Raw genomic sequence first — 22,307 nt, 5'->3', positions numbered from 1 at the left:
TGGGGTCGGGGCCGAGTCATACATTTAGCTTCTATGGGCGCCAAATGATTGACTCGGGAGCACGCCCACAAGGTATTCCCCTGGGAGAGCGTTTCTCCTAGGGGGTTAACTAATGTAGGGAGGAGCCATGAGAGCCGCCGAGGGACCCCAGAAAAGGATGTTCGGGGGCCACTCTGTGCAAAACAAACTGCACTGTGGAGGTAAGTATGACATGTTTGTTATTTTTTTTAAACAATGCTTTAGTGTCACTTTAAAGCAGTCTTGCGACTTCCAACAGTGTCTGGTTAAAGCTTGTAAGAATTTTCATTCTATGCTGACTATCCCATCAGGCTGCAGGACCCATGAGCCTCTGTCTGGACAGTGCTGATTGGCCCTGTGCTGATCACATGCACTCTCCCAAGAAAAAAAAAAAAAAAAACTCTCTAGCAATACACACCAAATGGAGCATGTGCAGCTTGTCCCCAAGGCTCTGCTCCATCAGCAGATGGATTTGGAACAGTGGAAGGAGGAAAGGATCAGAGAAAACAATGCTTTTTACACAATGCAGAGGGTTAGCATACTTTACTGCATATATAGACTGATTTTACTGTTGTGAGTACTATCTACTAGAAGCAAGAGAAAAGGGAGATTTAAAGGGGACCTTTCAGTAACTTCTACAAGCATGCATAAAAATTTCCTTAACATGTTACATTATACAAAAGACAAGATCATTTTTTCTGAAATTTGCACCATAAATAGTTAAAAAGTCAAAACCTTAGCCCCAGGTAAGGACCTTATGAAGGATGAGCACAGTAATCTAAAATAATCTGGTCATCAGTCTGCTGCAGGCAGCAGAAAGCATTTCCTTAGTCCTTTCTCTAGTAATTGCTACCAAAAATGGAAACTGAATCACCACACCATTGCTAAGGTGTCTAGCTACAACATTTTTTTTTTTAAATTAAAAGTCAGGGGGATTTTCAAAGAGTACCCAACACATTTCAGGGGTCTAAATACACCCCCCTCCCCCCATTTCCGTATTAAACGAACAACAATGTGAAGGGACTAGAAGCGAACTGGATCTTCAAGAGTATTTCTTCCAGTGTGATTATAAGCACAGATCTCATCAGCAGCAGGTTTGGCAGCAACCAAGTGATTACCAAGATTTTACTGTGTAAATTAAAAGCAACAGCAAGTCTTAAGGTGCAGAGGATGAGCTGTGTGAGATGCATGTTCACCTGAGCGATTTGAAGCAGGTTTCCCAAAATGTTCAACATCAAATTCCCATTATATTCAATGGCAGTAGCCGACTGGTGCTCAAAATTTTTGGGGGGTGCAAACAAACTGAAAAACACTGAAACACCCCCCCCCCCCCAATCAACTGCAGCCTCACTGTGCCCATCAACTTCAGCCTCACTGTGCCCATCAAATGCAGCCATTGTGCCCACCGACAACATCCCCCCCACTCGCCAGGCTCACGGATCTGGCAGTGCATCCAACCCCCCGTGCACGGCTCTGGCAGAGCATCTAACACCCAGCCCCCCCGAGTGTGGCTCTGGCAGTGCATTCTGTGGCCCGAGCCCACCCTATTTTGAAGCCTATTAGTGCCTCTGGCTCTAATCAGGTGATTAAAAAATAAATAAAAAAATACCATACATACCATATATTATAATAAATTAATATTTTATATATATATATATATATATATATATATATATATATATATATATATATATATATATATATATATATATATATATATATATATATATATATATATATATATACACACACATACACACACACACACACACACACATATACATACACACTTTAACAAACAGTAGTGATGGTGCAAAAGGAGATGAGAGAGCTTATGTGAGAGGAGAAAGATCTTAAAGAGCAAGATAAAGTATTGGATGTTTCCTATATTCAAAGGTCAGTCCTCTTACTTTATAAACTTTGGAGAAAAATCCACTTCCAATGGCTTCAGCGCTGAAACTTTCCCAGAATTCCAGTTTCCTAACTGCCGTGCGAAGTCTCTGCCAGCGGTCCACCTGGTAGTAGGCATCTGAGCATTCACCATAGTATGGCCCAGGGCTTGTTGGCTCAGGAGGAAAGAGCGTAGATTCATACATGGTAGGAACTGCCACTAAAAATAAAAAGCAAACATTTTATCAGAAATTAGAAACAAATATATGGCTCCATATGCAGAAAAAAAAGCATTTAAAACAAACAAACAAACTCTAAATATGAACCATGTAACATATATGAAAATTAGAGTATAAACCAGCCAATTTCAACCTTGTCAATACAGGGGAACCCTTGAAATAACTTTTCAGCATCAGGGAACCCCCTGCTAAAAATGACTATGAGCCTTATACTTGTGGTCATTGGGAAAAATGACCTCTTTACAGATAGCTAAAAAGATCATTTGGGTCAGCGGATACTTATCTGAGAGGCAGAAATTGCTCAAGGAATCCCTAGCAACTTCCAGAGGAGCCCTAAGGTTCCATGGAACCCTAGTTGAAAAACCTTGATACATACTATTTGGCCATACATCTGTGCACACAACCATCACACTCATATGAGCTTGTTGGGCATCCCGTTCCTAAATCATGGGCATCAATATGGAGTTAGCCCCCTATCTGTGGCTATTACAGCTTCTACTCTTTTTAGGAAGGATTCCCTACAAGATTTTGGAGTGTGCCTGAAAATGTCCATTCAGCAAATACTGCAATTTAGAAGTCAGGTACTGATGTTAGTGAAAAGATCGGGCTATCGATCAATATTCTAATTAAGTCCAAGAGTTAAGGTCAGGCTTCTGAGTAAGGCCCTCAATTTCCTCCACACCAGACTCAAACCATGGCATTACGAACTTGACTTTCTCTACAGGTGCACAGCCATGCTGGAACAGAAAAGAGTCTTTATCAAAACTGTTGCCATAATGTTGGAAGTGAACAATTGTCAAAATGTCTCTGTATTGTATGCTAGAGCATTAAAGGTACCCTAACTGTAGCAATATATTTATATACGTACAGTCATACAGCCGCTACTCTTCGGCACTCCGCCGGTTGCACTGTGACATCATCACAATGCAGGACCAACAGTCTCACACTGTAAGAAAGGACGTTGAGGGTCTACCCCTTACTCAGAGTATCAGTGGGAAGATGAAAGGTGGGTGAGGAATAAAGTAGGTAAAATTGCTTTTTAAAATGGTACCTTGAACAAAAAAAATGAGCATTGAACACTTGCAGTGGGGGGAGCACCACTCCAAGGGTAGTTTTGGTTTCCCCAGCAGTTCACTGCACTATGAGTGTGTATATTCTTTTGTTGCCATTAAAATACTTGATATACTGCATTCAGATGGCGTCGCTCTCTTTCCTTTGCTAGCGTCAACACTGCGGCATTCTGATGGCACAAAGTGAGTGGAGCTAAGCTCTTTATCTCAAAAACATGTCATAGGTAATATTTTTGAGCAATTTTCCTCATGGTCACACCAGAGTAATGGTTACAATATTTTTTTCTGATCTGATGCACTACATGAACTACAGTCACTGTTTGCAGTGCTCAACCCACACCTTCCTTCCTTTGACCCAGTTGGAAAAAACACGCAGAAAGCCTGATGACAAATACAGACACCAGGCCTCTCGTGACTCATACTGCAAGATCAATTGAACGATTAATCCCACAAACATTAAACGCCGTAATACTGGCATGATTAAATTCCGCAGGGGTTTCAGATAATTTTGCTTTGATTATAAACAGGACATTTTGTAATTCGTTTTTAATTGTGATTTTTTGTGATTATTTTGTCATGTGATTCATCTACTTCAGAAGATGGCTAACACAAAACACGTTGAGTTGAACTCCGAACTGGACATAGTCACCCTACAAATGGTTTCCTATAGGTAGTAATACAATAGGGATAGGTCTCCCATACAACCTGCGGCTTGAATTACCTTGTGAATTTCATTTCCTACTAGGTGTTGATGGTGTTTTCCAGCAAATGAGATTGTTATATGCTTAGAAAAGTTGCGAGCGAGAATGTTTAACAAATTTTTGTATATTCAATAAAGTATTTATAAATTTTTAATGCGATATGAGTTTTGTTGTACATTTTCGCCTTTATCAATTTATATTACTTTAGAAGACAGGTGAATGCACTTGCTTGAGTAGCATCTTCAGGAGCAAAGAGATAAATCACATTTTTTAAAGGTGCACTTCAAACAAATATGGTGCTGCCTTTAGACCCAGGTGATACAGCATACATAACTACCCCTGGCCTACCCCGCTTCCCGACCAAATCCCTATGGTTGTCAGAGTCAACATTTTCTGAGCCCATGTTCTCTGGTTTTACTACCAGCTGTAGAAGAAGAGTTTGGAGTCAACTATAGCGATTTTATGAATTAGAGACCTTAAAGCTATCATAAATTATTTAAAACTGAACGCCAGTTTTGTTTTTTTTGTTGTTTTTTGTTTTTTTAAATAACAAACATGTCATACTTAGACCTACCTGCTCTGTGCAAGGGTTTTGCACAGAGCAGATCCGATCCTCCTTTTCTGGGGTTCCCCAGCAGCGCTCCTGGCTCCTCTCCTTTATGCGGGTGCGCTCACGAGTCCCACTGGTGAGTCCATTGACACAGACAGCAAGACTCTGCCTTTACCCCTGCCTCCCGTGTCACTATATTTGATTGACAGCAGCAGGAGCCAATGGCTCCTGCTGCTATCAATCTATCCAATGAAGACGGAGACAGCAGCTGGAGTTTCTGGGCTTGTGCACATCACTGGAAAGACCAGGTTCAGGTACAGGTAAGAAAAAAGGGGGCTCTGGGGGCAGCTGCAGCACACCATGAGAATTTACAACCCTTTTAACTAAATCCAGATGTTCTCTCACTTGAATCTTGGTGTGCTTTGTGTGTATCTTCAAAATCTGGGCAATGTAAAACTTTGTCTCTGTGCAGGAACTTCCTGTAATAAAGAGCGCTCACTTCTGCACTCTCTCCTTCAGGGTGACTGGTCTAGTCTCCGCCCCTCCTGCAGTTTTCAATAGGCAGTCTGTAGTGGATGGGCCTGCTGGGCTTCTCCCACAGCTCTGCTCTCTGCAAAGGCTAAGTGATGATGTCATTAATACTTTTATATGGTAACAGCTGAATCTGCAAAGGCACACAAAGTGGATTTATATTCTTGGTGACTACTAAAATGTAAATTTAAAGTTCTGCTTTAAAGGGTCAATCCTACCAAAGTGATGTTTTAGTAGTAGATGGAGCTTAGTGGGTCAAATCGGCTTCTGGCTACTTATGGGTTTTGGATACTCCAAATCTGAGATTTCCCAATTCCTAACTCTGTTCCTGTACACCTATGAGTTTTGAGTGTCGCAGCCCCTTTTGTGTTCCAGCTCCTCCTATAACATTTTCTAGAATAAAAAAAAATGTAAATAAAAAAAATTAAAAACTGACACACATCACAGCCAGAAGGAGCCCCTCCTATTAGTCAAAGCAAGTGCGCAGACCCGGAAACCTACATGAGTCCATGGGAGATACAAAATACTTTCAGGTACAGTAGTTTAAAAGGATAAGTTGACCTTTACAATAAATAAATGCATGTCATAAATAAATATGCAGTTTATTTTTTGTAATGGACCTGTAAATCACTGGACCCACAAATCGGCAGATTGTGGGTGTAATGCCACGGTCCTGCAGACTGTCTGTGTAGCTCATTGAGAACTACAAGCTGACGGCCTTTGTTTTTTTTAGATTTCCCATTCATAAAACACTGTGAATGGATAACGAGGCCGGAAAAGGTTCGCACGGCCATGTTTTTTTGCAGAATGGGGGTGGGTCGGGGGCTGGTAAGTCTGTAACATGTTACATGTTACACCCTGAATATGGGTGTGACGTGTTACAAAGGTGAACTTACCCTTTAATTATCCACTTTCTCTAAGCATTGACATGGTGATGAAAGTGAAAAAAAGGAGACCAGAAAAGGCCCTAAACATGAAAATTTCAAAATACACCATCACTAGAAGAATAGTGGATCAGTGTCCTACCCTCTTCCATCAATGGCAATTGTTTACTGCTACAATACAGGTGCTCTTGATCACTGAAGCTGCCAGGGGTGGCTTGGTAATTGCAAGGCTTTCCAGTCTTCTATGCCAGGTCTGGGACTCTTATGTCAGTCCGCTCCTCTTGCGCCATAATAAGAGGTGAAAGGGGGTCTGTGGTTTATCAGTCTGTTTGGCATCACTTGCTGACAACTTGGTGACGTCCAGCAAGGCCATGGGCCATTAAGTCCCTAACTATAAAACAATGAATGACACAGTCTGGCTCGTACAACAATGGGATTCTCCTGAATACCGTGCTGGCATTTCCATCCAAAAAGGTTTTTCTTGGTTACCACGGCTACCATTTCACAATATCCATCACCATTGTATGAAATCTTTCATGCCTTCTTTCCAGATTCCTCCCCCATCTCACCTCAGGGCCAGAAACACATGTTCCCCACAAAAGTCCCAGTGACATCTGCAAAGCGTCATTTGTCCCCTTGCACAATTAGGCGACTCGCCATCCCTTTGTGCAGAGTTATCTTGGCTGTAGCTCCACTTGGCACAGCTGAATGCTGCAGCAGACAGTACCAGGGCCCAGCTGATGCCAAGTGTCCAACCCATAAAAAGACTCAGTTAGACTTACCGGTGACGGTATTTCTAAGAGCCTTTCAGGACAACCCCGGAGAGAGTAGCTCCACCTTGCAATCAGGAAACACATGCCCACTTTAAAAACACCTCCTCCTCCTCCATGGCTTCAGTTATTGTGGCCTTCCGACGCTGGAAAACAAAGCACAAAAAGCACAACACCATGGTAGAACTTAATACATTTACTAAGCATAACCTAGGGAGGGAAGTAACGGTTGTCCTGAAAGGCTCTTAGAAATACCGTCACCGGTAAGTCTAACTGAGTCTTTCTCAAATCGCCTTTCAGGACAACCCCGGAGAGGATAACCGAGAAACTTACCCTAGGGCGGGACTACTGCCTGCAGTACCTTCCTGCCGAAGGCCTGATCTGCTGCAGACAGTAGATCTAACCGGTAATGCCGGAGAAATGTCGAATAACTGGACCAAGTGGCAGCCTTGCAGATTTGTTCAGGCGTGGCACCGGCCCTTTCAGCCCAGGAAACTGCCGTGGATCTAGTAGAGTGGGCAGCAATACCTGAGGGAGGTATTTCTCCTTTTGCTTTATAGGCTTCTGTTATAGCCAACTTAAGCCACCTACCCAGCGTACTTTTAGAAGCTTTCTCCCCCTTGCGTGATCCAGAAAATATCACAAAGAGGGCGTTTGATTTTCTAAATTCTTTAGTAACTTTCAGAAACTGTAAAAGACATCTTCTCACATCCAATGTGTGAAAAACTTCCTCTCCTGCATTTGCTGGGCTTGCAGAGAATGTAGGTAACACTATTTCCTGTGATCGATGGAAAGTTGAGGATACTTTCGGTAGGAATGCTGGATCCGTCCTCAGTACCACCCTGTCCTGATAAATTCTAAGGAAGGGTTCTGTAATAGCTAGAGCTTGGAGCTCGCTGACTCTCCTGGCCGAGGTGATGGCCACCAAAAAGATTGTTTTTAAAACCACCTTCTGCAAAGAAGCTTCGTGTAAGGGTTCAAACGGTGCTCCCGAGAGACCCTGTAAAACTGTAGACAAATCCCAACTGGGAAAGTCTTTAAGGGCTACTGGTCTATTTCGAGCAAGAGCCCTAAAAAATCTAGAAATTAAAGTTTCTTTAGATAAAGTCTTTTCAAAGAAAACTGATAAGGCAGCCACCTGAGTCTTCAGGGTACTGGCTGCGAGACCCTTCTCCATTCCTTCATGGAGAAACTCCAAGACTGACACCGTGCTCTTGACCTTGAGTTCTCTAGAACTGCACCAGGAGTTGAACTTTTTCCAGACCTTCATGTAAATTGCCTGTGTAACTGCCTTCCTACTGGACAGCAGGGTCTTTACTACTTTATCTGAGAGACCTTTAGCCTTTAACAGGTCCTCCTCAGAAACCAGGCGGTTAGCTGCAGGAGTTCCACTTCTGGATGACTTACTGTCCCCTGGGATAACAGATCTTTTCTGAGTGGTAACCTCCATGGGGGCTTCGAGGCTAGGTTTCGAAGACCCGCGAACCAGGGTCTTTTTGGCCAGAAAGGAGTGACTAGTATTAAGTCTGTCCTTTCTTCCCTGAATTTCCTCAGTACTAGTGGAATTAGAGGAAAGGGGGGAAAGGCATAGCACAGCTGGTAATGCCAGGGGTGAGCAAATGCATCCAACCCTATTGCTGCATCTCCTCGGTGAAGAGAAAAGAATCTGTCCACCTTTGAGTTCTGCTGGCTGGCAAAAAGGTCTACCTGAGGAACCCCCCAGGCCTCGGAGATCATCAGGAACACTTCCTGATTCAGACTCCATTCTGCCTCTAGCAATTTGCGCCTGCTTAGGAGGTCCGCAAACAAATTCTGAGAGCCCTTCAGATGCACTGCCGATAGTGAGGCTGTGTTCTGTTCTGCCCAGGCTAACAACAGATTGGCCAGCTCCATCAAGCTCCTGCTTCTGGTTCCCCCTTGCTTCATAATGTAGGTAACCGCTGTTGTGTTGTCTGACAACACCTGAACATGGTGGCCTCTCAAACTCTGCTGAAATGCCACTAAACCCAGAAAGATCGCCTTCAACTCCCTCCAGTTGGATGATCTTTGAGCTTCCTGTTTGGACCAGACCCCCTGAGATGTCTGACCATCCAGATGGGCTCCCCAGCCCCAGGCACTTGCGTCTGTAGTAAGGCGCTTGTCCACAGGAAAGGTCCACACCAGGCCCCTTGAGAGGTTTGCCTGGTCTCTCCACCACCAAAGAGCCCTTTTTGTCTTTGACAAAATTTTTAGCTGTTTTTCCAAAGGATCCTGATGGGACCAGCTTGACAGAACCTCCCTCTGAAGGGGTCTGGAATGGAACCTGGCCCACTGAACAGCCGGGATTGCTGCCGTAAGCAGGCCCAGAACTGCCATAGCCATCCTGACTGAGACTGTCTGGTTGCTCTGTATCCGCTGTACAGCTAGCTGTAACTTTTCCTGTTTTTCCAACGGCAGGAAAACTTTCTGGAGAATCGAATTTAATGTATACCCCAGAAATTTCATTTCCTGTGAGGGGGTCAGGATTGACTTCTCTAGGTTTAGAAGCCATCCCAGGCCCTCGAGGTGAGACTGGGCCCTCTGGAGATTGACTAGGACCTGCTCCCTGGAGTCTGCAAAAAACAAAAGGTCGTCCAGATAAGGAACGACTGGAATCCCCTTCAATTTCAGGGGTTCCAAAGCCTCTGCCATAATCTTCGTAAAGACCCTGGGAGAGGACGAGAGTCCGAACGGCAGAGCCCTGAATTGGAGGTGCCATACCGAACTCCCTACCTTCAATGCCAGGCGCAGGAACTGCTGCGATGCCTGATGGATTGGTATATGAAGGTAGGCATCCCTTAGGTCCAGGGATGCCATGAAGCATTCTGGGGTCAACAGCTTTGTGATGGAGAAAATTGTATCCATCCTGAAATGTTTGTACCGAATGAACCTGTTCAGGAATTTCAGATTCAGGATTAGACGGTACTTCCCTGAGGGTTTTTTCACCAGAAAAATATGTGAATAAAAACCCCCGCCCTGCTGGTTTACTGGGACTTGAATCAGAACCTCTTGCTGTATCAGCTCCTGTAACAACAGCTTCATTGCAGAGGCCTTCTCCTGATCCCTTGGCAATGTTGTCACATAAAACCTGCTCGGGGGTAGTTCTGAAAACTCCAACCTGTACCCCTGATCGACAACGCTCTTCACGAACAGATTTGGAGACAGCCTGTCCCATTGTTCGCGAAAAGCTGACAGTCTCCCCCCCACTGGGGAGATATTGTCACTTGTTCTTAGGGGACTGCTCTGTGGGGGATCTAAAGAGGACTCCACCCCTGCCTTTGCCCTTCTGTGAACCCCATCTGCTCTTGTGCTCCTGGTCTTTTTTATGGGACTGCTGAAAAGCACGAAAATTCTTTTTAGCAATCTGCTTTTTCTTAACTGGAAAAGCCTTCTTTTTATCGGCTGTTCTATCCAGCACAGACTCTAAATCAGGACCAAAGAGCAAGTCACCCGAGAAGGGAAGACCACACAGCTTGACCTTAGAGGCAGTGTCCCCAGACCATGTTTTCAGCCAAACTGCTCTCCTGGCTGAATTTACAAGAGCCGAAGACCTAGCGGCCAGTTTAACTGATTCTGCTGATGCATCCGCCATGTATTTGACTGCATTCAGGATCAGTGGAAAGGACTCTAAGAGATCCTTGCGGGGTGTCCCCGCCTCAATATGGCTCTTCAGCTTCTCTACCCAACATTCCAGATTCCTGGCCACCACCGTAGCTGCCATTGCTGGTTTTAGACTGACTGACGCAGCATCCCAAGCTTTTTTAAGGATGGAGTCAGCTTTTTTGTCCATTGGGTCTTTAAGGATCCCCATATCTTCAAAGGCTAGATCCGTTCGTCTGGATACCTGCGAGAAAGCTGCATCGACTCTGGGTTTCTTGTTCCAAACCTCTGAGTCCTTATCTTCGAAGGGAAACCTTCTTTTGAGAGCTTTAGAGAAGAAAGGGGCTTTTTCTGGGTCCTTCCACTCCTTTCTCACTGAGTCTGAGAGGACCCTGTGGACAGGAAAAACTCGCCGTTTTGTTTCGTCCAACCCCTGGTACATTTTGTCATGAACTGACAGTTGTACTTTTTCTTCCTGAATTTCTAGAGTAGTGTAGATTGCTTTTAAAATATCATCTACTTCCTCTAGTGATAGCTTGAATTTGGAGCCCCTGCTATCTTCTTCCTCTTCCTCCTCCTCAGAATCCCTGAAGGAGATGAGAGTACTACCCCCTTCGTCTCCAGACTCTTCAGTTTCCACTTGTCTGGATGACGACGCCCTGGGGCTGGGCGGTAAGTTCTGGGGCTCGGTCTGTGCGGGAGGGTTTTGTATCAGGATGGACTTGACTGAACTCAAAGAGTTTGTCAGCTCTTTAACCGAAGAAAACAAATCCTTATATTGTTGAGATGTTTCCTCTTCCACCAATTCTCTGATACAATTTCTGCACATTGCCTTCTGCCATGAATCTCTGAGGGGGGTTTTGCAAGAAGGACATTTTCTCTGACCTGGTCTAGCTTTTCCTAGTGATTTTTCCTGAAACGACATACAGGTTTAATTCACTAAAAGCTCTCAACAACCAGTTGCTTAACACCAAGCCAGTGCAGAGACCCACCACCAAACAGACCTACTAGTGAGACCCCAGAACTAGGCTGCAAAAGGTCAGAGCGAAGTCCACCTCTGACCTGCAGCGACAGGCCCCCAAGAGGGGGGAACAAACAAAGACATACCCACAGTAAAGCAGAGGGTGCCAGTGCACCTTACGTACCTGGGCTGGACCGGTGCTGGGGGCGCCTGTCTCCGCCATAGCTGGCTTGCACTCTTCCATCGTTTGAGTGAGGCAGCTATTTTACAAACAGCTCTCATTTTAAATTTTCCCGGCCGCCGCGTCATCAGGGCCGGCCGGAAGCGGAAGCACGCGGTCACCTGACCCGCCCCATGACCCCTGCGTTCCAGGCGCTGAACCACGGCGCCACGCCCCCTCAGAGCGCCCGCGCGTCACCGTGAACGACGCCGTCGCCGCCCGGGACCCGGCGCCGAAAACGGAGCCATGCCGCTGACCTGCAGCGGCCTCCGCCAGCAACAGAGCCCTCCCTGCGCTAACAAGCGGACACCGGGCACCCGACGCCGGCACTCCGAGGGTCCTTACTCCCGTGAGATGGCGGGACCAGGAGCTCCAGGAGTCCTCTCCCCGTGGAGATGCTGCTGGGGGTCAAAGAGAAACAACCTGCAACAAAAGGTAAGCCTTACTCCCCTGCAGAGAGTGTAGCTCTCCCTGGTTCAGGCACATGCTTCCTCCAAGGAGGAAACACAATAACTGAAGCCATGGAGGAGGAGGAGGTGTTTTTAAAGTGGGCATGTGTTTCCTGATTGCAAGGTGGAGCTACTCTCTCCGGGGTTGTCCTGAAAGGCAATTTGAGAAAGAAAGGACACACACTGCTACTGTACAACACGCTAGTTTCCCTTGGTTGTAGCAAACACATTTCTTGTGCGCAAATATCTCAGTGTAAATAGTTTAACCGTGACCTGGGAGGACTGCACGGCCTCATGAGTAAGACTAAAACAGTATGTAAACACAAAGTGAATCTGTGCTTTATCCACGCATGGCAAAGCAAAGGCTTCACCTTAAACTGCCTATACTGGTTAACTCCCCACTACTTTGTTCAGTCATAGTAGCGGAGTGAAGAGACAATGTTTAAATTTCAGGCTGCTCGGGATGTTCTCCTTGCCAACACATGACAAGCACTGCTTGCCCAAGCAGGTAAGGCTACATTATCCCCAACCCTTACCCCATTGCTTATATTCACCTTCTCTTTGCTCCCCTGCTGCTTTATTCAGCCATTAGAAAAAGTCCTAATCAATCTGTTCAGAAACGCAGGGAATCTCTATCTGTCCCATGTGACCACTCTGAATTCTCATTTCTTTACAGGCTGAGCAATTAGATTAGAACTTTTCTGGTGGGTGAATGATGCAGAAGAGGTGCAAAGAGCAAGGGAGAGAGAATGGAGGATAAAGTGGACCTTTGCTGCTTAGACAACCAGTGCTGTCTTGAACATTCAGTGAAGAACGTCCAGGGTAAGCTCTGACTTAAGCAGTTTGGAGCTTTTACATGGCCTCTAGTCTTCACTACTTTGTCTGAACAGAGCAGTGGAGGAGTCAACCGAAGGTAAATATAAGCAGCTTCTATAGCCGTTGATTTGCCTTGCATGGGTAAAGCACTGGTTCACATCAGATGTCTGCATACCGTTTACCCATGTGCATGTGGCCGTGCAGTCTTCTCCTCAGGTCAGGGTTAAGCTCTTGTGATATGGGGTGATTAGACTCAGAGATGGTCAGCATTTTTAAGAAAACCCACAAGAGACAGGAACTATTGTTAAGGGCTCGGCAGCCAACTTTTATTGAGACACAAAGTCCTACGCAAAGTTTAGTTCAAACTGGTTGCCCACTCAGGGGTTCTTCTCCAGCAACCGTATACAATGCAACGCGCCCACTTGGCTAAGCTTCAGCAGCACTGCTGCCATTAGCTCTGATCTCCCAGACCACAGGTTCTTCCGGGTCACTTAGCCTTTTTATCACAGCACCTTGCTGTACTGGCCCACTCCTGGTCTCTAGATCGTGTTCCCAAGCATCCCGGGTTCTCCCACAATTCTTGGAAACTCAGACTCCCTACTCCCCACAGCTTTCTAATGCCTCGTACACACGATCAAACAATCTGGTGGAAAAGTCCCGTCGTGTGTGGGCTCCGGCTGACTTTTTTACCCAAAAGTCCGGCGGACTAAAAGTATTTTCTTACTCGCATTTCGGCCGACAATCCGGCCATGTGTGTGCGCCAGTCCGCCGCACTTTTGAAATGAACAGACTTTTCCCACCCGGAGAACAGAAGGCCAGAAGACAGCGGCGACAGAAGACCGGGCCACCGCGCTTTCTTCTAGCTCTTTTACAAGTGGTGGCCCGGCAAGAACGGAAGAGGGGGACAAGACCCCCAAAGTCAGAAGAGGGCGGCGAAGAAGAAAGCTCCTCCGCTAGTAAAAGAGCTAGCAGAAGATAGTGGAGGAGTCCGGCGAGAAGACCCCCCAAGACAGAAGACCCCCGGAGCTGTGCAATAAACTATTTTAACCCTTGCGTGTTGTGTTTTTTTTTTTATATTTTTTTCCACAGGTGAATGGGTAGGGGTACATTGTACCCCATACTCATTCCCACCCGCAGACCCCGACAACCAATAGCCAGGGTTGTCGGGAAGAGGCCCTTGTCCTCATCAACATGGGGACAAGGTGCTTTGGGGTGGGGGGGCCGCGCAGCCCCCCTTCCCCAAGGCACCCCTCCCATGTTGAGGGCACGCGGCCTGGTACGGCTCAGGAGGGGGGGCGCTCGCTCGTCCCCACCCCCTTTCCTGGCCGGCCGGGTAGCGTGCTCGGATAAGGGTCTGATATGGACCTGGGGGGGGGACCCCCACGCCGATTTTTCGGCATAGGGGTTCACCTTTAAGTCCATACCAGGTGACGGGGCCAGCGACGCCTCCTTTGCTGGCCCCGGCTACCTGGAGACGCGCTCAAAATGAGCGGACTTTCCTCCGCGTGTGTGGGAGAGTCCGTTCATTTCAAAAGTACGGCGGACTTAGTACGCCGTATTAGTCCGCTGAAAAAGTGCCGTGTGTGGGCAAGTAGCTCGTTCGGAAAGTCCGGCGGACAGTCCGGCTGGAAGTCTGCCAGACTAAGTCCGCCGGATAGTCGGCTACGTGTGTATGCGGCATTAGTCTCCCAGACCCATGTAGTGGTCTTGACTCTCCCAACCCTGTGGACAAAAAGTCCCTCCAACACAGGGTCTCATCTCCCAAGGTCACCCCTCCTGGAGCATACGGCTGCAAACAATAGTGTCTTTGAATGGCAGCAACTGCCCTGAGCTTTCACCAGACCTGGCTTATAATGACCCTGCACACCTGTGTACTCGACACACGATTGAAGGTTCCCTCCTGCCCGTGACACTTTGAAACCTTCAAATTCCAGGCCCAGATCTGAAACTACCACCAAGCTCAGAGAAAACCTAAAGCACAACTTTTTTTCCACTCATAAAAAACACTCTGGAGCCCCACATTAAAGTATAATTAAAGGCAAAACGTTTTCTTTCGTTTTGGATAGAGGGGATATGGATTAGACATTAGGGGGCACCTCTCCCCCCCTCCCTCTCGGCAATCATCTGGGAGACATCACAGGTCCCAGATGATTGCCAAGAGGGAGGGGGGAGAGGTGCCGACGGTGCGCCGGGAGGAAGTGGGACCCTGTAAAAAGAGGGTACCGGCTCCCCCCCCCCCCCCCAAAAAAAAAAATGACATGCCAAATGTAGCATGTCAGCAGGTCCCCTCCCTTAAAGTGGAAGTTCCATTTTTGGGTGGAACTCCACTTTACTGTGAATCCTGTGTCATTTCTACCATCATTGCCCAGATTCACAGTGGCAGAGCTTCACACTGTCACACTATTGACACTGGGATATTTACTCACAACAAATGTGCTTGCTGCAACCAAGGGAAACTCATGTTGTACATAAGCAGTTGGCATGATTTGGGCCCTGCAGGTGTCCAGATATAGGACTCTAGCTTGCATTCAGGACCTTAGGTCTGTATGCACATGTCAATTAAAGCTTGTAGCAGCATATACCTGCGTACAGCTGCCTACACCTATTTACAGTTAGGTGCATATATATATTTGGACACAGGTACAATTTAAGTTTTTTTTCCAGGTATTTACCAAAACATAATTAAGTTACAGTTATAAAATGGAAATGTGCTGAAAGTGCACACTCTCAGGTTTAAATTTGAGGGTATGTACATCCAAATCTGAGGAAAGGTTAGGAATTACAGCTCCCCCCATATATACATACATATACACATTATATATATATATATATATATATATATATAATTTTTAGTAAAATGGCAAAAAAATAAAAAATAAAATTGGAAAAAAAAAAATTAAATTAACTCACCTCTAAACGCCTGTTGCTAGGGGGTCCCTCGTAGTCTGCCTCCTTCAGTGCCTGGGCACCTGACGTCACTTCCCCTTGGCGCAGTCAGTCATCTGGGACACATGACAGGTCCCAGATGACTGCGCGGCGTGTGACTGCCCACAGTAAGAATTCCGGCGCTGCTGAGCGGGGGGGGGGGGGGGGGTGGTGACGAGCGGAGCTGCCGACTTAATTTTTTTTAAGGGGCACCCCACTTTAAGCAGGAAAAAAAGTTGATTCTTAGTGTGCTATTTGCATTTGGAATCTATTGCTGTGAACCTACATCATGAGTTCAAAGGAGCTGTCCATACAAGCGAAACGGGGCCTTTGTAGTAAAGCTTCAAAAATGAAACAAATCCATCAGTTTGGTACATTCTGTGGAAAGAAGAGTGCACTGGTCAGCTCAGCAACATAAAAAGGCCTGGACAACCACAGAAGAAAACAGTGGTGGATGATCGCAGGATCTTCTCTATGGTAAAGAAAAACTCATTTAAAACATCCAGACAAGTGAGGGGCACTCTTCAAGAGGTGGGCTCACTGTCAAAGTCTACAATCAAGAGAAGACTTCATGGGAGCAAATACAGTGGGTTCACCACAAGGTGCAAACCATTCATAAGCCTGATAGAAACGCTAGATTAGACTTTACATCTAAAAAGCCAGACCAGTTCTGGAAAAGCATTCTTTAAACGGATGAAACTAAGATTAATCTGTACCAGAATGACGGGAAGAAAAAAAAAAAAAAAGTGTGGAGGAGGCTTGGAACAGCTTGGAGCAGCTCATAATCCAAAGCGCACGTCATCTGTAAAACATGGTGAAGGCAGTGTGATGGCATGGGCATGCATGGCTTCCAGTGGCACTGGGTCATTGGTGTTTATTGATGATGTGACAGAAGACAGAAGCAGCCGGATGAATTCTGCAGCGTTTAGAGATATACGGTCAGCTCAGATTCAGCCAAATGCAGCAAAGTTGTTTGGATGGCACTTCACAGTACAGGTGGACAATGATCCAAAACACACTGCAAAATAAACCCAGGAGCTTTTGAAGGAAAAAGAAGTGGACTATTCTGCAATGGCCAAGTTAATCACCTGATCTCAACACAATTGAGCATGCATTTCACTTGCTGAAGGCAAAACTAAAAGGCAGAAAGACCCACAAACAAAAGAACTAAAGACAGCCTGGAAAAGCATCAGAAAGGAGGAAACCCAGTCTTTGGTAATGTTCATGGGTTCCAGACTTCAGGCAGTCATTGCCAGTAAAGGATTCTCAACAAAATATTATATATATATATATATATATATATATATATATATATATATATATATATATATATATATAATTGAACATTTCATTTATGATTATATTAAATTTGTCCAGTTACATTTGAGCCCCTGAAAATGGGAGGACTGTGTAAAAAATTGTTGGAGTTCCTAAAATTTGTACTTGATATTTATATGCAACCCCTTGAATTAAAGCTGAAAGTTACCTCTTTTGCATCAATAGTATCTTTAAGTGACCAAGTCAGACCACAGAGAGGACTTCTCTGGCTTTCCTGATCTAGGTTCAAGACTAAGAAAGCATTGAAGACAGATGATCGGCAATATAGCCTGGTAATGAGAATTCTCAGATAGCGATCATGACAAGCCTACTTGTGCCCATAACGGAATATTAGTTTTGTTTAACAATGTAGCTTCAGACGTTATGAAATCCTCATCCATAAAACGACCTTTATGTGTAAAAGGATTCCAGACATTGCAGCATCACAGAATCCCGCGCCATTCAGCCTGATCTCTGCATACACATCTCTTCACAACCATAAAGAGTTCCTTTATAGAAAGCACAATACGACATCTGGGTTTGGCTCCAAACAAAGACTTGATGTGTAGCTTCTCTAAGAGTGCAAAGGGAAATTTCTCCCTCAAAGCCATGTGCCGCTGTGAACGGAAGTAGAAAAGATGTAGCTGGATAGCCGCACTCCAAATTATTCAACTTTATTTCAAAAATGTAATTAAAAATCATAGCATCTAGGCTGGCAAACAGACTAACTGCACAGCCGCTGACATGTTTCACACCGAACACGGTGCTTAGTCATAGCCGCTGTGAACGGAACTTGCTGGGGTACCCTATATCTACCTAAAAAAAATACCAAAAAAACTTGCAGTTACTAGCTGGCGTACCCCTTTGTTGCTAGCTGGCGCTGGTCTCCTAGCTCAGAACCCCTGTTGATTAGCTATTTAAAATGTTGCTATCCAAAGGCAACTTTTTCCTAGGAGTGGTGCTGAGTCATGTACCATGAGAGGTTTCGGCACCTAAATTGGTTTCTGAAGATGGTCTCTGCTTGTACACCCCAGCCTGCTGCCAACCGGTGGTAGACCTGTTGCTGCTGGGAGCATTGTTAAAGGACAACTTCACATGGGTGAAGCTGTCCTTTATGGCCCCAAGTAAAAGCATGGGCAAACACGTAAAAGGAAGCTTAAAGCTCCACCTGGTGGCTTGAATTACCAACACTTTTGCTGAATTCTTCAGTAAGGTCCGGGAAAATGACATGCAGCCCAGTGTCTGAAACTCTCCTGCATTTTGTGCCTCTGTCCTTTCCAATACAGTGGTGTTGATTTACTAAAACTAAGGATGGGCTCAGGCACAACTCCGAGTGCCCACGCCTGGCAGGAAGCTGACACTGCAGCGCTAATCGCAGGCACATGGGTGAAGCTGTCCTTTATGGCCCCAAGTATAAGCATGGGCAAATATGTAAAAGGGAGCTTAAAGCTCCACGTGGTGGCTTGAAGTACCAACACTTTTGCTGAATTTTTCAGTAAGGACCAGGAAAATGACATGCAGTCCAGTGTACACTGGGGTTGATTTACTAAAACTAAGGATGGGCTCAGGCACAACGCCACATGCCCGCCAGGAAGCTGACACTGTGCAGCACTAATCACTGATCTGCAGCTGCACAAATCGGGAAAGTTCTCACTACCTGTGATTAGTACTGTACAGCGTTAGCTTCCTGGCTGGTGCGGGCATGGACACGTGGCATTGTGAACACACCTGAGCCCATCCTTAACTAAAACTGGAGAGTGCAATATGTCGTGCACCTATGCAAAGAACCAATCAGATTCTGTTTATTTTGTCAAAGTTTAATTAAACAAGCTAACTGGCCACCATGCACAGCTGCACCAGATTTTGCACCTTGCAGTTTTAGTAAATCAATCCCAGTATGTCAACTGAAAGAACAGCTTATAAAAAGAAGTCTATAAGATAGGCACGTGTTTGCTGGTTTTCCTAATTCCTAGGTTTTATTGCTCAGCAATTACACTTTTTTATGCTGCTGTTATAAAAACAAACAGCCCCAGTACAGGTCTGTAGTAAACATATGTACTTCCTTTGCCACAAAAGATTTACAAGCTATTACACTGTTAAGAGGATTAGAAGGAAAACTCAGATTCTAATTAGCCACGGGCCTAGCCAAGTACGGCAGCTCAAGCGGAATCCCCTTCTGTGCAATAATAATGCTATTAGTATACAATGTGCTTTGCTACGGGTGTTATTGAAGCATGACCGCTTCTAGATAGCTGCAGAAGAGACAGAAAAAGGGCCACTCTACAAATGATAATGACTTGAATGGATTTGGCCTGCTCTGCAAGACACCTAGGAGACAGTCTGTCCATTTTGGAGTTCTTATACCACATAGAAGTCCACACTTAAGGCTCATTTACACTTGCTTCAACGTCAACACACATTAAAGCGCCTACCATTTTATCATGCCTTTTTGATGTGTTTTCAATGCTTCGGTGGTGCTTTGATGATGCTTTGGTGGTGCTTTTTTAGGGCTCATTTATACTTGCTTCAAACACGCTTTTTTTAAAGTTCTGTGAACACCAGTCAAAGCTCCTGTCACTTAATAAAATGGATAGCTTGCAGTTTTGCTTTGCTTCAAAATTATACCCCATGTCACTTTAGTGGTGCTTCCATAGAAGTCTATGACAAAGCTCGCTTGAAGCACCTGAAGCTTTTGAGAGGCTTTAATTCAGCTTTAGCGTTGCTTTGTTGTGGAGGTATTGCAAGTATGAGATATCAATACACACACACGCATGCACGCACACACAGGGCATCTGCCAAGCTTTAAGACTTCAAAAAAGCACCACCAAAGCATCAAAAACACATCAAAAAATGATGCTGAAGTGATAGTCGCTTTAATGTATGTTGAAGTTGAAGCAAGTGTAAAGGAGTGTTACTAAACCCAGGACTCTGCATTCACTATATCTGGTCTCCAACAGAACATGAAAATGCAATTATTTTAGTAAATATAAACCGCTAAATACCTTTTCTCATCAGGAGTATATAGCAGTCTTAGGACTTCTGTCAGTATCTGGTTAAAGCTTGTAGGAGTTTTCATTCTACTTTGACTATCTTATGAGCCTGCAGGACCCCTGCCCCTCTGTCTGGACAGTGCTAATTGGCCTTGTGCTGATCATATGTACCCTCCCACAAAAAAAAAAAAAAATCACTAGCAATACACTCGAAACTGAGCATGTGCAGAGTGCCCCCAAGGCTCTGCACTGGAGAGGGTGCCATTACTGTCCTTCCAATGAGATTCTGAGTAATGTGGGGAATTCCCAAATCCATCAAGAAAAAGTTTCAGTACAGCACAAAAGCATCTTTCCACATGATCCGAGATCCTCATTCTTCCCAGGATCTCCCCAAAAGGACGACAATGTCACCTGTGCCGCTTCTATCCACAGTATTCAGAAGCTGGGAGGGTGAGGATGTATTATTCAGATTTTTAACTTTCTCCTCCACTAGTTGAGGTTTTTCTACATCCAACATAAAAAGGGAAAGGGAGGGTCTGATATAACGAGCAGGCCTTGCTTTCTAGTCCAAGGTCTGCTATAAAAAGTGGACCTGTTGCTTTGCCCTGTGCAACGTTCCCATTTTTTTTCCTGCGCCAATCCTCTTCCAGAACAAGCTTTAATAAACTTTTCAAAGGCAAGGTGCTGCGGAAAAATAGATTTCAAAAAAATGTTTTTAACAGAATTAAAGAAAAAAAAATTGTATTTTGGGTTTATCAAAGATCAGTGACGTTAATGTTTTGATGCTCATTCGACTGTAAAAACCCGCGTCAGCATCACCGGTCATGTCGCCAGCGTTGTGTTAGCAGAAGGAGCACAAAACCTTGTTTTGCAGATAAGATCCTGATAATGAAATCACGCTGAAGCCAGCTATACTGTGACTAAGCTTCTGCCAAGGGCACGTGGAGGATTTTTATGTGTAAATAATCATAATTTGTACACGGAAGGATACCCAAGTTCAAGTATAGAGGTTTCATAACTCGCTTACCTTGGCTCGGTTATAAAAAAATATATATGTTAAAGGCAAATATAAGAAGTAAAAATGTAAAAAGTTAAAATAAATAGCCTCCCGTCAAAAGAAAATGAAAGTTTATGAATAGCCAGGCTTCTTAAAGAGGAATTTTCGCCTGGTCCCTCCTCCATCGCATGGCCACCTTTGAATGTCTTGCGCATGTGCAGATGTTCAGGATACCGCTACCAGGCATGCTCATAAAACATTGGTTTTTAGTTCAGGCGCGCGCTACGGACAGAGCGCAGGGCTCAGGCGCGCGCTACGGACAGAGCGCATCGCTCAGGCGCGCGCTACGTACAGAGCGCAGGGCTCAGGCGCGCGCTACGGACAGAGCGCAGGGCTCAGGCGCGCGCTACGGACAGAGCGCAGACCTCAGGCGCGCGCTACGTACAGAGCGCAGACCTCAGGCGCGCGCTACGTACAGAGCGCAGACCTCAGGCGCGCGCTACGTACAGAGCGCAGACCTCAGGCGCGCGCTACGTACAGAGCGCAGACCTCAGGCGCGCGCTACGTACAGAGCGCAGACCTCAGGCGCGCGCTACGTACAGAGCGCAGACCTCAGGCGCGCGCTACGTACAGAGCGCAGACCTCAGGCGCGCGCTACGTACAGAGCGCAGACCTCAGACCGTACAGCGTGCTTGTGTGTGGCCGTTCATTCGGAAAGTCCGTCGGGAAGACTGTTAGACCAAGTCCGTCGAAATGTCCACTCGTGTGTATGCGGCATAAGAGTGACTGCAGGAAGCGGAGGATGAAAGCCGGGGAAGGTGGCAGAATAGAGTTCCGCCATGCACTGGCTGCAAAAATGGGTGCAAGGGCCACATGACATGGCCTGGTGGGTTGGATTCAGCCCAAGGGCCTTGTGTTTTACATGTGTGTGGTAGTAAAGGGCTCAGAAATCCAAAAGGTTACAGTTGTCACCAGATCAAGAGGTTGCTCGAAAAAAGTCCCACCTTTGTAAATATTGCTTCTGACTGCTGTTCTGCCACTGACATAGGCACTTTTTCTAAAGTTTATCCTTCGAGTTGAATGTTTCCAGGAAATCTGCTATGGATCCCAGTGATATCTAGTTTATTTTTAAGTCCAGATGAAGGGAGGTTCTGAGCACCTGAAATATGTTGACTGCCTGGCGGGGTTTTTTTTTTTTTTTTTCTGCTATCATTCGCAGGATCGGTATACCCCTTTTGTTTGGCGCCCTCTTTGGCTGAAATGCTCACAGACTTCTCAAATCGGGCAACTGCTGTCTTTTGGGAGAGGCCCTTGTTTTGTGGAGACACAAGCCATGCAGCAGTTTCGTTACACTTCAATCC

General features: G+C 45.6%; 1 protein-coding gene across 2 annotated transcripts in view; it reads right to left on the bottom strand.

The window, feature by feature from the left end:
- The window catches only part of LOC143975199 (dual specificity testis-specific protein kinase 2-like), a 105,402-nt gene that overhangs the window by 59,410 nt on the left and 23,685 nt on the right, over positions 1 to 22,307 (bottom strand). For both annotated transcript variants that reach the window (XM_077477321.1, XM_077477312.1), the window contains exon 2: positions 1,929 to 2,128. In XM_077477321.1, the coding sequence (XP_077333447.1) occupies positions 1,929 to 2,114 (186 nt within the window). In that variant the 5' untranslated portion in view covers positions 2,115 to 2,128. The remainder of the gene's footprint in view (positions 1 to 1,928; positions 2,129 to 22,307) is intronic.

The sequence above is a fragment of the Lithobates pipiens genome, unplaced genomic scaffold (assembly GCF_037356315.1).
Source record: "Lithobates pipiens isolate NorthernLeopardFrog02 unplaced genomic scaffold, aLitPip1_a1.2 Scaffold_1, whole genome shotgun sequence".
Taxonomy (NCBI): Eukaryota; Metazoa; Chordata; class Amphibia; order Anura; family Ranidae; genus Lithobates; species Lithobates pipiens.
Note: the sequence above shows the minus strand (reverse complement) of the source record. Positions and strands in the feature narration are given on the sequence as shown.